The 17,859-nt window shown below is 36.5% G+C and overlaps 1 protein-coding gene across 4 annotated transcripts in view; it reads left to right on the forward strand.

Moving 5' to 3' along the window:
- The window catches only part of slc4a11 (solute carrier family 4 member 11), a 169,481-nt gene that overhangs the window by 69,919 nt on the left and 81,703 nt on the right, over positions 1-17,859 (forward strand). For all 4 annotated transcript variants that reach the window (XM_039751939.1, XM_039751938.1, XM_039751941.1 and 1 more), the window contains 2 exons: positions 1,859-1,987; positions 17,127-17,170. In XM_039751939.1, coding sequence (XP_039607873.1) covers positions 1,859-1,987; positions 17,127-17,170 — 173 coding nt within the window. The remainder of the gene's footprint in view (positions 1-1,858; positions 1,988-17,126; positions 17,171-17,859) is intronic.

Below are 17,859 nucleotides of genomic sequence, written 5' to 3' on the forward strand. Positions count from 1 at the left end.
ACTGAATTTACAGTGTTCTGATAATATAACAAATTTCTTCCTCATTTATTACATTATGTATTTTTGCGTCTGTGATTTTTTGATCTTTTGCTAATGTCTTTGACTTTGAGTTTTGGCATTACTATTAGTAGCAGGATTCTTTTTGATTTTTAATAATGAATTTCTGCCTTTCTTTTGACTCTTCCTTTAGTGCTGTCCTTTTTTTAGAACAAAAAGTGGTTTTTTTTTGTCCTGGTGTTATTTTTTTCAAGACAATCACAATAACCATACTCACATCCATTTATACTTTTCTTCTCATCCATCATATAAGATGCCAGTTCTCAAAGATACTACAGTGCACTCCATTAAATTCATGGTTAAGTTGGACTGCCTTCAAGTAACGATAATGTTCATGATAAAGAAATTAGTTTTCTCACCTATATGTTGCAGAGGAGCTAATATTGACTTCTTTACCAGAAAATGACATGTTTCCTTTACTCATCACTCACTAAACCTCTGACTACAAATATAACACCAGGTCATGTCACTTGCAAAATTCTCAGATGATTCTGCACTTATGAGGTGTATTGATAACAGGGATGAGACAGAGGAGAGGAGTCAGGGGGAGAAATTTATTTTTTTGAGGCAAAGAGAATTGTATGTATCTTAACATCAGCAAAACCAAGGAACTGCTTATTTACTATCACAGCACCAAAGAGCCTATATGTGATGGGTCACTATTCAAGGAGCGGATGTAGACGTGATCCACTCCTTCAAGCACTTTGGGGTTCATATTAATAACAAATTGGACTGGTCTTGGAACACAAAGGAAATATATCAGAAAGGGTCCCATTTTGTCACATTATTTCAGTACTTAAGATCTATCAAGCCAAAGTGACAATCTTACAGTGCCTAAAGGTTGCAATTAGAGTGGAAAGCAGATATTAAGCTCTTTAACATCAGAAGCTGTTGTTATAGCTAGTAGGATTTCCATTAAGTTAAGAATATTCCAAGGAAACTCCTATTCACCCCTGATATTCTGTGTGTGGCTAGTTAAGCAGACGTGCATGCTAAACAATGGCACAGGGTTTAGGGCTTAGTGCTCTACCACAGTACAGCTTTGGAATCAATAACTGAAAAGAGCAGGAATTAGATAGGAAGACCACAAAATTACTAATAAAAGCTGTACATATATTACACATTTCTAGAAGCAGTAGTGGCTTTGATTTTATAGAGCTAGAAAGTGTATATAATAATTCATTTTATAATAATAATAATAATAATGAATGAATGTTCTTTTCCAGACTGCAAAACAAAGAGCACTTCACGAATCCAATACACCAGCCAAGCAATCTTTACAGTAACAAAATATTAATTACCCTGTTCTTGAACTGACCAATCAATTAATTAATAATTCAAACAACCAGCAAATCAATCTGCCATTTCAACATCCAGCTGCTAACAAAAATCACAACATTATCAAAAAACTAAAAAATCAAATAGCAGTGATCTAGCCAACCAGTCCTTCCCTAATTTGATGAATCTGTTAATTACTCATGTGGAATTATTGGACCTTGGACCTTGCTGGTAAGAGACTGCAAATTAGTGTTCAGACAGCAAAAGCTCATTGCTGAAGTGATCAGCAGCATTTTTTATTCACAGGAGACTTCTAACTCCCAATCTAGGCACATATTAATTACCCTTTTGCTATAAAATATAAATAGGAAGAAAGAAAGGTTGATACTTGATAATTCTCTCTCTTCATGTTACTAACTCAGGTTTACACAGTAGTTTCTGGGTATTCAGTATTGAAGCTGTTACTGTTCAGGTGCAAATAAACATATTATAAACATATTATACACTGTTTGTCTTTTACCAGAGTTACAAGATGCGGAATCGGAAGAGAACTGTCAGATCCTGGAGGAAGGAGCAGATTCACCTATGGCATCTGAAGATAACATTCAGTTTTTCATTACTGTTGATTCTAAGGTGCAGCAGGGGAGTGGTGGTAAGTGTACAAGAATGGAATTAAAATTGCAAGCGTGCCTGTTTGGGTTAGTGTGGCTTTTCTAATAGGACTCTAAAAACTTTTAATTTCTTTACTTGACAGCATTTATATCACTGTATATCTTGATTTTACTCTGTGTGGCCTTGTATTCTGTACTATATGTATTTTGTGTGCATTCTTAAACGCTATTGTTTATCAAACCTAGTTCAGTGTCATTTCATAGTACTGCGTACAATGTAGGAACCAACCATGGATGCTGTTGCATTCAGATGCCAACCATGCTCACACACTCACCTACGCATCTTCACAGTGGGCCAGCTTAGAGTTCATTAATCTAATGATCTTTGACATATTGAAGAAAACAGGAATGCAAAGAGAAGAATCCATTCAGAGACCAGAATGTTCCAACTACACATAATGCCTGGACCATAATTTAGACCCATAAGATTGGATCTGTGAGGCAGTATTTAATACCCATTACACCACCATGTCTCCCGTACATAAAAGTATGTAAATTAAGTATTTTTGTATATCAGTGAGTATATACAGTACACTTTGTGCCTGTGTATATGTAAATGCAGAAGTGTCTCTGAGTATGTTAACAGAATATCTTACCATATGTATGTGTGTGCATGTCTGTAATATACAGGTGAAATCCCATTTTAACGAACAAATAAAAATATTTTGTTGTAATGAATATGGGGAAAACATGTATATACTATTGTGACCTGGGCCACCAACGATTTGCCATCTCTAACTGCTCCATAGCTGCCCTCCTGCATCTAGTATAGTAAACCAAGGGCATGGCAATCGGCTGTCCTCTGTAAGATCAGGCTTAACGTGTAACATGCTTGTTGCACAATGTTTATAACATTTAACACTCGGCACATTGCTCTTCCTTGCACTCTCCTGGACTCTCTTTTCCAGACCACGTCTGCCACATTGTTGATTCCGAGCTGCTGGTGTCCTTCTAATCTGCAGCTTCTAACAATACCTATTTTGAATGAAGTCTTAAGACTGTATCTGCCTTTTCTATATAATAATAAAGTACCTGTATTTTCCTTGGAAACCTGGACTCAAATTCTTGTCTCTCGTGACTCTCGTGACACAAGTTAGACAATACCTGTATAAAAAAAACTGTAATAAATATTTTATTTGAAAATTAGATGCTAGATGTAACTTTTTTTCATAGAAATACAAGCATGAATACAGAATAAAATGAGACGTTAGATGTAACTTTGTTTGTAGAAATACAGATATGAAAATATGAAAATTATATATTTCATGTATCTGTTTTCTAATAAAAATACAGGTATGAATACAGAATGAAAATGAGACGATAAATGTAACTTTTTTTTTTTAAAGTAAATACACAGGTTGAAACATTAGACGAAGATGAGGCGCAATTCCGGATGCTTTCGTGATGTCATTTTTCTTCATTCCAGAATCAATTTTTTCCAGGATTGTTAATTTTTCTTTCAGCGTCAACTGACACTGTTTCTCACTTTTATTGCTCATCTCAAAGAAAACTTTGAGAAGCACTATTAAACTCAGGCAGTACAGTATCTGTACACATCACAACTACCCATGCGGACGCTAGGAGGAACATTGCACCTACACTCTCACCAAGACTGCCCGAAACTGGAAATTTCTCAACAGACTGTCTCTTTCTTTGAGACAGCTTGTTGCAGGGTTCTCGAGATTCAGCGCGGAAAGTATTTTTTGTATTACATTATTATCTGTGGTGGCCATTTTTGTCAAAACAAACGTTCATTATACTGAAATTTACATTTCATTAAAACAAAATTTGCTTAACATGATGTTGTTCGGGCCAACAAAAAGTATTTATTATTCTGAAAATTTCGCTACTTGGGTATTCCCTATAACAGAATGTGACCTGTATATAGTTATGTGAAGTGTAAATGAGAGTTTATTTGGTTAATTATTAAAGGAAGCTGCCAACATTTATATACATTTATATTTATGTGTATGTGTTAATAAATGAATGTGTGCAGTCCTTGAGAGTGAACATAAATATGTACATGAATGTAAACATGTTTGTAAAAGTATGAGAATGTGTACAGTATATACTGTATGAAGTGTAATCCAGTATTATATAAAATGTGTATCTGTTATTGCATTTATATTTTTGAGTTCACATGGAGTGTACATATATATACAAGTATTATGTGTAAAGTACAATCTGGACACATGGATGCATTTTTATGATTAAGTGAATCTGAAAGAATACGTACTGTATGCAAGGATGTGTGAGATATTCATTGGGCTTTGGTACATTAACGCATAAGACTGAAATAGGTGATTCTCCAGGAGATTTAGTGTAAACCAAGGTTAATATAGGACTGAAAGTAGTAGTGACAGACCCACCCAAGCAATTTACATTTAAGTGAAATAGCTGTATGAAAGGTAAGAAAAATAGCAAATATTTTCCAGTACCTCTCTTGTGAAAAAAGTGAACGAAATAAACAACAATCAAAAACTCAGAAAAACACATGGAAAAATAATTGAAGGTAAACCTAAAACAGCAAATGAACAAAAATATTATTCTTAGTATTTTGTATACAACTAAAAACACAAATTAAATTGAAGACTTGTATTTCTTCTGGAGCCTTATTTATAAAGCTTGTGTATGCACAGAAAGAAGCTTGAAATGCCTGTATGCAAATTTCCACACAAATATTTGCATTTAAAAAAGTAAACTTGACAGGGTGACAGGCATACAGCAATTCAGATCCATGCAGGTTCATCACCCTTGATCAAGTAGGAAAATGCAACCAAAGAGGGAAAATGACTACTTGCATGCATAATACAGTATATATTACCAAACCATTATTATAATGTGTGTTAATATGAAAAAATATTACACCTTAAAAGTGTTGTATATGATATACAGACTGTACTTTAGTTCCCTTTTAACGCTGCTTATTTCAATTGAAGAACTTTTTTGTTTATTGGTCAGTTTATAGCAGCTACCTGTTATTTCTTCTCAGGAAACTGGCCGACAGGTCAGGAATATCTCGGCCATCATCTGGCTGATGAGGCACTACATACACTACAATAATAATAATAATAATAATAATAGATTTTATTTATAACGCGCTTTTCATTGACAAAATCTCAAAGTGCTACAACAAGAGCAATAACCACAAAGTTGAAAAGTTTAAAAGACTAGATTAAAGTTACAATCTCAGCAGTGTCCAGATTTTGTGTAGTTCTCAGTTCAACAGGGAGCTGATTCCAGAGCTGTGGGGCAGCAGAGCAAAAAGCTCGACCCCCCATAGTACGGAGCTTAGTAAGGGGAGTCTGAAGCTGCATGCTGCCAAATGATCTGAGGATCCGATTGGAAGTTTGTACAGTAAGTGAATCAAATCCTGAAGGTATGAAGGTGCCTGGCCATAGATACATTTATGGGTTAATAGAAGAATTTTGTACTTAATCCGGGAGGAAACAGGGAGCCAATGTAGTGATTTGAGGATGGGAGTAATATGTTTGAATTTCCTTACTCTTAGTAGGATTCTTGCAGCACTGTTTTGGATATATTGAAGCTTTTGTAATTCCTTGGTATGAATACCCACAAAAAGTCCATTGCAGTAGTCCAGCCTTGAAGAGTTAAAGGCATGGACAAGTTTCTCTGCATCTGGGAGGGTTAAGAGGGGGCGGAGTTTGGAGATTTTTCGTAGATGGTAAAACGATGCCTTACACACATGTTTTATGTGGTCACTAAAGGTCAGCTGTGGATCAAACTGAACCCCCAGATTAATGACCGAGGAAGAAAGAGTAATGACCTGGCTGTCAAAAGTGAACTGGAGTATTGGAAAAGAACGAATCTGGTGGGGGGTGCCAACAAGGAGTCCCTCAGTTTTATTGCTATTCAGCTGTAGAAAATTGCTGTTCATCCAAGCCTTTATCTCCTCCAACAACAACAACAACAACATTTATTTATATAGCACATTTTCATACGAACAGTAGCTCAAAGTGCTTTACATATTAAAGAATAGAAAAATGAAAGACACAATTATAAAACAAAATAAATCAACATTAATTAACTTCGAATGAGAGTAAGGTTCAATGGCCAGGGGGGACAGAAAAAACAAAAACTCCAGACGGCTGGAGAAAAAATAAAATCTGTAGGGATTCCAGACCATGAGACCGCCCAGTACCCTCTGGGCAAAATAGTAATAGGCAGGCATGTAATAAGTTGTAATGTGGCCTCTGAAGGATTTGGGGAAGTTTTAATGTAGAGCTGCGTGTCGTCGGCATAACAATGAAAAGATATGCTGCACTTTTCATATTGTGTAGATGCACATGCATAAAATATTACATGTTTTTGTCATTATAAAAAGCAGCATCTGATTTTCCAGTTAGAATGAAATCACTTTAACGCACTTATACTACAATAAGGACACCTAACAAGAAGGAAGCTTTTTTTTTAACTGTTTGCATTCTGTTAATTCACAAGTCATCCGATATGTCAAGATGAGACCAGGGTCAACCCGTGATTCATTTATTTTGAGACAATGTTGCTTTGAAGGATGTGATGATACTGTACATGGTGGCTGACTTATTGTTTATGTAACCAGCTGCACCCTCAGTTTTTCATGTGGCATCTATTATTCATTGTAACAGAAATCAAGTCATTAGATGTGCCAGGTGATAGCAGCTACCCACTCAGATGTTGACACCTTATGCCTTTCCCTGACCTCCATAATGCAGAGGAGGGAGTCTACAATGTCATAATCATGCACTCTCGCTTGCATAGTACAGCCAGATAACTCTTGAATACAGTTAGCTGGCTGGGAGGCTGCTCTGCCAGCCAGTAAAGTTCTGCAGCATTGTGACTGCATATGTATGAGGTTTATTAGCATGCTCCATATATCACCGTTTCAGGGCAGTGATTGTGGTTTACGAAGAGTAATTGCATAGGAATGTGTGTGCGCCAAGTTTTATGAATATGATTTTTTTTGGCTTATTAATTTTCCTGTATTTTTGACCTGCACATTTTTCAGTCAGATCCATGCAAAGTTTTGTAAATGAGGCCCCTGTGCTTAATAGTATTTTAGAAATAATGCATAAAGAAATGACAGATGCTATTTAGAAATATCCTCTCCAACAGACTTGTTTAAATTCTTTGAATTGACAATGGGAGATTAGCTAAAAGCAAACCATGTAGCATATAGTAGTTAAGCAGTGTAGATTAATTAAGCAAGAAGATATTGATATTAGCAGTGATTTAAATCAATCACAAGACGGATACTGAAAATCAAGAGTACAAATTATAGGTTTGTAAGGTCATTATTGTTATGTGTACAGAGTATAGTGAAATTTGCCACTGTCATGATTAGTAAGTATTAATAGCTTACCTCAAAACTTCTTATTTCCTTTCCCAGAAAATCTCAAATTCAAAAACTTAGTTACTATTTATTGCATTACATTTACAGATTTGGCTGATGCCATTATCCAAGGTGATTTATAACATTTATGACAGCAATTGGTTTCCTTTCTTTTGGTTTTCCAGTTGGAGCACAGACAGGTCAAGTGATTTACTCGTGGTCATACAATGTCAGTATTATGATTTGGACCCCCAATCTCAGGGTTGAAGTCCAAAGCCATAACCACTACACCGTACTGCTTCATTAATATAAATAAACTTTTATGAAAATTATGAAATTTACAATTAGTACTAACATATGAGAAATTTTAAATATTGACAATGTGGAAAAAAAAGTAAAACGTACCAAAACCTAGGCAGTTTTTCAAGCAGGAAAGAATACTTGGGAAATGTGTATTAATCATTCCAAGTCCAACAAAATGCACTAAGTGGGGCTGATTTACTGTGGTGGGCTGGTGCCCTGCCTGGGGTTTGTTTCCTGCCTTGTGCCCTGTGTTGGCTGGGATAGGCTCCAGCAGACCCCCGTGACCCTGTGTTAGGATATAGCGGGTTGGATAATGGATGAATGGATGGATGGATGGATGGATGGATGGGACTGATTTATTGTAGCAAAACTGGAAAGAAGTTGGGAGTTACCATAACACAAATTCTTATTATCCAGGAAATTCACAGTGACCAAAATGCAAATAAAATGTTACTATTTTGTAAAAACGTTTAAATATTAACAAATGATTATTATGCTCATGCTATGTAATGAATGCTCTGTTGGCTGACTTGTGACTGTTTGGAAATGTTCTTGGAGAAACTGAAAAAAATTGCTAAGGATTCAGTGGCCTGGTCTGTAGAACTTTGCATGTTGCCACCATGACTATTCCCAAGATAATCAGAGTGTAAATGAAGTGAAATGTTCTACTTAGTCATTAAATAAAAGTGTGTGGATGGAGTATTGAGACATTTCACTTACTGACTAGACAGTCAAACTTGCTGAATTAAACAATCTCCTTTCATTTGCATGATTTCTTCTGTTTTTGTGCAATCATCATGCATGTATGGTAGTATGCTTTTTACTTTTGAACTTGTATTAGTATTTGTGTACAAGCATAATATTTGTACAGAAATTTGTATTTGTAACAATGTCTGAATTCCTCAGCAGATAGGCACACATACAATGTACCTGTGAGTGCTTCTGAATGAGTTTTTACCTTTCTATTATGTGAGAGTGTTCATGTGTACCATTATGTGTGTGAGCATGTTGAATTATTAACATACAGTATATGCAGGTAAGAGTACTTGCATTTGAGAATGTATGCATCTGTGTATTGCTCTTTAAAAAGGAAGCTAATAAAAACATTAATACACAAATAATGTTAACCATTCTTACAAATTCCACATATGTTCAGATTTGAAATAGATGTTTTTGTAAGCCTGTTAAATCATCCATTGCATTATTAAAATATATTCATTTTGGCTTTTTCCACCATTCCTCAGACAGAGGGCATGTGAACTTTATATTGTTTGTACCACACAACCTGTAGGTACGTATGCACACAAACATACTGTACATGTTTAGTAAGGTAGTACACAGACACCTTAGATGAATCTTGTTCTCTGTTGCTCAGACTTTTGCTTTTACTGTCCTTAGGTGACATAGTATTTTCCATTTGTAGATTCCTGCCTCACTTGTTTTCTATAATTATATCTCATTGTTGAGACTGCCTTCCGTCTTGGCTCCCTGTAGCTATTGTCACATTCTGAACAGCTTAATCTGAGACATCAGAGTAATTTCAGTTTGCTCTTTAGGAATGCCACGTAGACAAAAACTGCCTGTTGCACTGCTGGTACCATTTCCCCCAGCAAGACAATGAGTGGTGGTACGGATGGACATGTTTATGGGTTGGGAGTTTGATTTCCGTTTGTCATTTTTATTGTTCATCATTGCAATCAGTAATAATTCAAGTGAATTCTTGAGATGTTGAAATAAGCTTACTCTTAATTAGCATGTTTCCAAAGCGAACACAGCTGTCTAAGGCCCATTTTTTCCGTTTTTACTGTTTTCAGCATTAGCAGGTTAACTGAATTGCTCAAAGTCACACAATGTGTCAACAGTGAGAAGTGATCATGCATCCATTTAGATTACATTTCACTTGCTTAGCCACTATGGCAGAATTCTTTTCTAGTAATGTCAGATTCAGTATGAGATGATATCGTCTTTATGTATGACTAGCAGAATACCCGCGCTTCGCAGCGGAGAAGTAGTGTGTTAAAGAAGTTATGAAAAAGAAAAGGAAACATTTTGAAAATAACGTAACATGATTGTCAATGTAATCAATGTAATTGTTTTGTCACTGTTATCTATATCTATATATCTATATATACTGTATATCTCCTTTGGGGTGCGAGCAGCTGTTGCTGGGGGTGCCAGAATCCATCGAGGAAGAAAAATAAAAAACATTATTTGTACAAAATCTTAATTTATCAATCCATTTCTAAATAATTAAATGGGCAGGCTATTTCGTATCAGTGCGATACGCTGCTTGTTAAAACGGATGACTCCTAATCTTACGTGCACTTAGTGCTGCGTGTGTATTATGAACTATCGTATCTGTTCAAGTTCTATTTAAATTTGAAATATAAGTAATTTTTATTTATTCGACAGAAATATGTTTGGTAGGAATGTAAGTTAAATTTAGTCATCACTGCATAAATTTTTCTTCACCATAGAAATTTAAAGACTAAATTCAACTTACATTCCTACCAAAGATATTTCTGTCGACTAAATAGAACCTACTTATATCCAAATTCGAGCTATTGAGCTGTCACCTGCCTGCCTGGATAAGTCACCCTCGCTTCGCTCTTACATTTTTACCATTCATTTAATCATGGCTAGTCGCGAAAAAATTAGAACATGGAAGGAGGATTACACTGAGTATGGCTTTACCAAAATAATTATTGATGGCGAATAAAGTATCCATTATTCATAAAGCTTCAATTGTTTATCTGTTTTTCTGCATTAACCTCATATTTTTTCATAGTTCTTCTCAAACCAAGGGGGTGCAGGGGTAAAATGAATCAGGAAGCGCTGATATATATACTGTATATTGAATATATTGAAATAGTTTTAGTGTCAAATAATGCAAACAGTACGCGGCACGTGTTTCGCCTTAATTCTGGGCTCATCAGGCGTACACACTCACTGCACCCCGTCTCGGGAATCGAACCTCGAACATCAGCGCTAGAGGCAAAGCCTCTCGTGTTACGCCACGGTGTGTGGTTATATATACTGCTCAAAAGAATTAAAGGAACACTTTTTAATCAGAGTATAGCATAAAGTCAATGAAACTTATGGGATATTAATCTGGTCAGTTAAGTAGCAGAGGGGGTTGTTAAATTTTTTTGAGCAGTTTATATACTCCTGTAGCCACAATAAATGCCTTTATTTTATAGACAAACCAGGGATGGACAAGTTCCTTTCTACTGCAGCCACAGCCGCGACACACATAAAAAACATCAATAATAACTCATAAACTTGCAATATTATTTAGGAAAATCTCAACATTTTACTCACCAAAAATTCAGATTATTTGTAAACAAAATCCATCGTTCTATCTTTCCTCAAAAACAGTTCAATTACTCCGTCGTACGGATTATCTGTGTGCTTCAGTTCCATCAAAACCTCACTTTCTATCGCCATCAAAGCTAATGCTGAAAGGCGAACCCGCCCCATGGTATTTCTGGCATAAGTTTCAATTTGCTTTATGGCTGAAAATGTCCGCTCGACAGAAGCAGTGTACACAGGAATGCTCACCGCCAAATATAGCAATGTGAACAGCAGCCCCATACTCTCATTCAGATTTTTCAGATGAAGGAAGTCAAGGAGATCAGTGGGAGATTCTCCTGCAAAATTATCCATGGCATACATTACAGTCAGTTCTGTTTTTTGCCGAGACAGATCAAAAAGCGCTCCGTGGCTGTTGTGTTAAAGTGAAGAAGGCTGCATGCGTGAAATTTTTCTTGTATTCCCGAAACTTCTGGGGCTTGAGGAGCGTGACAAACATCAGGTTTTCATGGTCTTGAAATGTGGTCTGTGTCTGGCAAATAATATTGTCCAGAACCCTGCCATGGAGTTGGCCGTAGTGCACGCGACGATCTTTCGCTCGGAGCATTTGCGGTGCGTTCAATGGCCTCGTAGAGTTCCTCATATCGGCTTCAAACCAATCATTGGGTCTGAATACGGTGACGTTGCCGTACGCCTGCTAAAGGGCCCTACTGACACCAACTCAAAATCTGATTGGTTGAAGCAACCGGTTAATCGACATTTATTCCTTGTTAGAGTGCCTCCACAACAGATTGTGAAAGCCTCTCTGCCTGGCAACAAATGATGGCTGAAATGTGATTGGTTAAATGCTTTAATACGAAACTCCGCCTACCATGGCTATCGAGCTGCATTCTATTACAGTATATATGGACAAAAAATACGTTCCAGTTATGACCGTTACGCGTAGAATTTCGAAATGAAACCTGCCCAACTTTTGTAAGTAAGCTGTAAGGAATGAGCCTGCCAAATTTCAGCCTTCTACCTACACGGGAAGTTGGAGAATTAGTGATGAGTGTGTGTGTGAGTGAGTGAGGTGAGTGAGTGAGTCAGTGAGGGCTTTGCCTTTTATTAGTATAGATGCTTTTGACACATGATTTAGATGCATTAGTATAACCAAATTATGAAGTGCTGTTTAAAGTTTCTGAACATTCAATGGCATTAACCTTTTCTCGCAATGCTGTAGGTAGCTCCTTTCAGTCATATTTGCATTCACAAGTGTCCTATGCACAATGACAAATTCAATAATGAAGTTTTGCTCTGCTTCCTAATACATAGCACCCTTTATCTCACTGTGCTCTTTTTCCCTAAACCTACATGACTTTTATTATTATTTGTATTGTTTGTTTCATGGAGCTTATTTAGATTTAATTATGTTCTGGACTTAATTTAGATTAATTCACACAAATACCAGTAGAAATCCAAGTTTCTCTTTGAACTGAATACTAGATTTGCCTGCAATTTGGAGGGGGTTTGTTAAATACTTAATTTTAGGCATCACATTTCAACTTCAGCACTGTGTTACTCTCAGTCAGTTTTGAATATATACTGGATACTGTCCTATGTTGACATTGGAATTGGACTATAGCACTCCATATTTGAAGCCACAGTTATGACTGGACGTCAGTCTAGTTTCAGAAGTGTATGCCATTTAGCCATGTACAAAAATCAGTGAAGATTACAGCATCCACATTAAGTGATGCGAATCTAGGTTCAGGTAGTTTGAATGCCAGTTGGGTACATTTGACACAATTTGAACCCAATAAACTTTAAAGTCACACTTATGATTAGAATATGGTTCTAAATTCAGAGATTTTGATTAGTTAAAGCTGACTGTGGTTTCATTCACTTTCATGATGGGTGTAGTTTTTAATAGACCAAAAATTACTCTTGTAGGTACTGTGAACACCAGGGGGCACACATCTTCCAAAACACCCGACACAACAGACAGACAAGTCCCAGCACAACACAGGCATTATTCAGAATGGGAGATGCTTTTCTTTTGTCTCCCACCTCCACCACAGTACAATAAGCACCAAATACACAGTCCTTTTTTCTCTTTTCTCTCACTCTTTCTCTTTCTTCCACCTCAGCTCCTAACTCAAGGTTCCTCCTGACTCTTGTTCCCAGAGTAGTGGTAGCTGCCTTCTTTTATAGGGCACTCGGAAGTGCTTCCAGGAGTCAGGTGATTATCTTCCAGCAGATCTTCAGGGCGTGACGCAAGTCCTGCTAAGGAGGGCTCAGCCGTTCCCTTTGCGACTACTGGCGGTGGCCATGGTCCTTGGCAGTGTTGAGTTTCCATTCTCCAACCCTGTGGCACCGTAGCAAGCCAGGGGGGTTGCCCTTTGTTATCCGGGGGAGGTATTGCCCCGTGCAAGCTCCTTCCCCCCCATCCTTCCCTTAAGGAGACGTCCCGGCTGGGTGAGTGTCACAACTGTCAATCACAGCACACACTTGATTAGGTAAAGTGGATTGCATTTGATTAGATAAAATCTGGTTGTGGTTTCTTTTACTTTCAAGATTGGTTTAGTTTTTAATAGACCAGAAATTACTCCGATAGGCACATACTTGAATAAATGCTGTATTAGGGACATTTACCATAGATTTCCATATTATATTAGAATTAGTTGAGAATGCATAGTGATAGTGACGTTGACATGTATAGTGAAATTGGTACGTACAGCACTTTATGACCAAACTACATTGATATGCCTGGTAAGTTCAGTCAAATTAAGCTGGTAAAACAGTAGCTGTGTGACAAAAAGTCAAAACAGTTTACAATCAAGTGCAAGGATAAAAAAGATGTTAGCCCCTTAAGTACTGTTTACAATGGGGCAATTGCCAATGTTTGTGTCAGGGAAAAGTGAAAGTCACTAAAGTCACTAAGCCTTGTGCTGTGGCAGCCTACAATAACTAGGGAGACATCATTCATCCAAGTCAGGCACTGACATTCTATATTCTCATGTGCAAAGAACAGAAGAAATATAAGGGAAGTGCATAAAGAAATATATTTCTACTGTCCTGGTTGCAACATCAGGCTAGGTGTTGGTTTCAGAACATATTACATGAAGGATGTGTCCTAAATCTGCATCAGTACAGCAATGGACACTATACATATCTTTCCTACTGTATTTATTGTTGATGTTTTGATTTTTCCTTGGTAAAAAAAAAAATCAGGGTTTTCCTGGAGTAAACATTACGCTAAGCTAATGGTCTATAAACACAGCTCTTCTGTGCAGTGATAAGACCTAGGCTACCTATTGTTGTCATATAAAATATCCATCAACGTTTCCTTCAGAAGATTGTTTGTAACAGCTGGTAGGACTGCTGCACCATATCCACATCATCTCTGAGGCAAAGATGGCCAGTATTGAAGCTTTGATCCTGAGGAACCATATTTTTTTTTTAGGAAAGATCAATGTATCTAATTGCCTGACTCATATTTCACCAGACTTTTGCATTCTCCTGAGCTGAGATCAGAGAATGTGATTCAAAGATATCCTAAAGACCTATCTTACAAATGGTAATATTAACCACTATCTAGGGCAGCCTAAACACAGAACAGTCCCCATTGCACGCATGCAGTAATTTATTGTAAGAGACACTTCATTTGAAAAATGTCTTCCATCATCCTGCACAATCACATTTCTCGTTTTCACAATTCTGGCAAAAGGCACATTAACTCTGACCCCGAAAAGACAATTTCACCTTGGGAATTAATACAGCGTAACAAATACAAATATTAACATTAGCATTAGAAGTAGCTTCAGAGGCAGTTTTTATCAACAGATCATAATATTACCCACAATTACTCATGTTGTACATACACTTTGTATACTTAAACTTAAATTTAACTTTGAAGGACTGGGAAGAGAAAACCGGATTTTCAGAAACCACTCCCAAAATAAACCTCCAGCCCCTGCTGTCCTAGGGGATGTAGCTGAAGGACTAGACTACACAGACCTCAAAGGTTGCAAATATTACTCCGACAGGTATCATTATTGTTTTGAGTGATTGGTAACACACTTAGAGCTAGAACCCTGTTCTAAATAGTCCGTTGAGTAGATGTCAGACACACTCGGCATATTTTAAATCAATTTGCTGTTTAGGCACAAGTAGGACTGAGTACAATTTAAGCCACATGCAAGACTATAAGTATGTACTCTTAAGGTTTCCATAGGATCAGACACAGATCAGACATCTTTCCTGGAGTGAATGCTATGCTGATTTCACGAAGAACTGGATACTGTTCTGAATTCCCTAAGGACTATGTTGTATTTAAACATATGCTGATATGGCTTTACCTAGTTTTAGTTTTTTAGGTTTGATATTGATATGGACTTGGATGCAATTCAGTCACTTACTACACTGGATAGAATGGCACCTACCTTCATATGGTTTAATTTCTTTTTATGATACTATTTAGATATACAGTATTTAGAAGTAACTGCAGTTTAATTTTACACTCAGATTATGAGTGTTATTTTAGTGGCAGCTAGACCCATGTTTTACACAATCTTTCAAAAAAAGTCCAGTTTTAGGAATTCCCAGTGCTGAATTCAGTTACAGCTATTGCCTAAATCACACTATAGTTATTTTCAGAACTGTTTGCAAGGGTTGGCGCCAGGAGTTGAACAGCAGAGCTTGTTACTGTACAGCCCAGTCTCTAGGGTCAGGCTTAAGCTAGACACTACACAATAGCTCTGATTTCCTTGTGCTAATGTTGTCTTTCTTCTGAATTTCTCACACAATGCTGACCTTCACACTGCTATTCAAATGCTTTTGATTTTGCAAACATTTTATAAGGGTTTTCCTCTACTGAAAAGACAAAGTCTGCAGAAAGTTAATAACCGGCAGCGTTTTAGTTTATTGGGGATTTCCCGTGTATGGTGCTTTCGGAAAGGCATCTACAAATTTTTTTTGGCAGATTCAACAGCTCTTAATATTGTCGATTTGCAAATTAATCTTACTGGGGAAGCCTTTCCTGAAATTGCAATGTACATTTAACTCTTATTGAGATACATATGAACTGTCTGAAAGCACTTGAGCAAAATGTATACAAAGACTTTAATTTGAGAAAGTCTTGATTATACACATCATGATAGGGTTGATATTGCAAGAGAAATTGTGAAAGCCTTCAAGGACCATCTATATGCATTTCAGTGAGTAAAGACTTGATTTTGCTATAACATAGATATCACAGAATTGGATCTTCTTCCTCTTTAAACTACTTTGATCAACCAGGTAGTTTCAGTTACTATCAGGTGGTTTCATTTATATTGCTAAAATCATTCAGGAGGAACTGCTAAGGAGAAATGCTTCCAAAAAATCTTGAAATTCCTTAAAAGGCATTTTCTATCAATTTTTTGACAATCTGCACAAAATGTATAAGATTATGAGTCGCATATCTGAGATTTACCTTGATTAAGAAAAATCAGTTGAATAATGTAATTTAAAAAAAAACTATAAACTGTATAGTACATGTACTGAAAGAAAACACAAGAAAATGTAAGAAAAGAGTCCCCATTGCCATCTGGCACATAAAAACACTATGGGTGGATGTTCCTTGGTCTACTTACAACGGTGGGAGGTCTAGAGGTGGTATTTGCAACTAATGGCCTTTTGTGTTTTTTGGGGGGCTGTGTGACTTGAAAAGTTGGAGGTGGACACAGGCTTTTCCAGAACATTGTTCTTTCAACTGTAGAAACAAAAGATAAACACAAGAGTTGTGCCACAAAGAAAACATCAAATTTTCTGTTGTGTCCCTTTTAAATAGGTCTACTTAAGACTTATGTCAGTCTACAACATATGACCTATGTATATTGTATGTAAAGTTAGAATTTTAAAAAAAGAAAGATTAGCTTAACAAAAAACAGCATGAATAATAATGCCATTTATGAATGTCTGAAGTACTAAGGTGTTGTACCGTGTTAGCCATTATGAATGTAGTGAGAAGGGGCCTGAGTTGCCTCGGAAGCTTGCATATTGTAAACTTTTTAGTTAACCAATAAAAGGTGTCATTTTTAATTGACTTCTCACTGAATTTGACATTAGGCTTCAATCTTCTTTTTCCTTCTTTATGAATATTTGTGAACGTTAATGCAAAGATTTGAATTTCCTCTTTTTTTTAACTGCAGAACTAGAGGATTCTGGGTGTGTTTTGCTTCATACGTCTCGAAAGGTATGTAGCTGTTCTGGTAAAGTTTACAACATTCCTGTAACAGATCACGTTTTTAGAATAATTATGGTGTCCTACATTGCACATTGCTTGTATTAATTTATTCATTTTTGTCTGTAGTACTAGGGTGTTGTACCGTGTTAGCCATTATGAATGTAGAGAAAAGCCAAGCTTGGCTTTTCTCTACATTTATTTTGTCATTTTTGTCAAAATGTGTCATCCTTATACTTTCTTTATATGTTTTAATCCAAAATGGCCAATTTGCTTCTCATGTAAATTGATAAATAAAATAATGTGCTGTTAATATCTCAGCTAACTTCCATGTATAAAGTGTCTGGTCAGGATTGCATAGTTCCTATAACCACCATACCAGTGATTTAGTAAGATTAATCAGATTATGTGTAAAATTCCTTCTACATTTTTCATTACCTAAACATCTTAAGGCTGTGTTGTCTGAGATCTTTTTAGGTGTTTTTAAGATGGCTTTTGAAACTGGTCATAGTTATTTTTCACCAAAATGTTAACCTGCAGTTATTTATATTTTCTAGCTCTCCTCATGTAGAGCAAATTAAGCAAGCAGCCCAGAATGCTTCTCTCACTATTGACTGTTAAATCATTGCACTTTGAGTGTGAAGCCTTTACTAAACACTATCACCTAAGATTGAACTAACAGCCTGGATGACCACTTATTA

Source organism: Polypterus senegalus, chromosome 4, assembly GCF_016835505.1.
Source record: "Polypterus senegalus isolate Bchr_013 chromosome 4, ASM1683550v1, whole genome shotgun sequence".
NCBI classification, from domain to species: Eukaryota; Metazoa; Chordata; class Cladistia; order Polypteriformes; family Polypteridae; genus Polypterus; species Polypterus senegalus.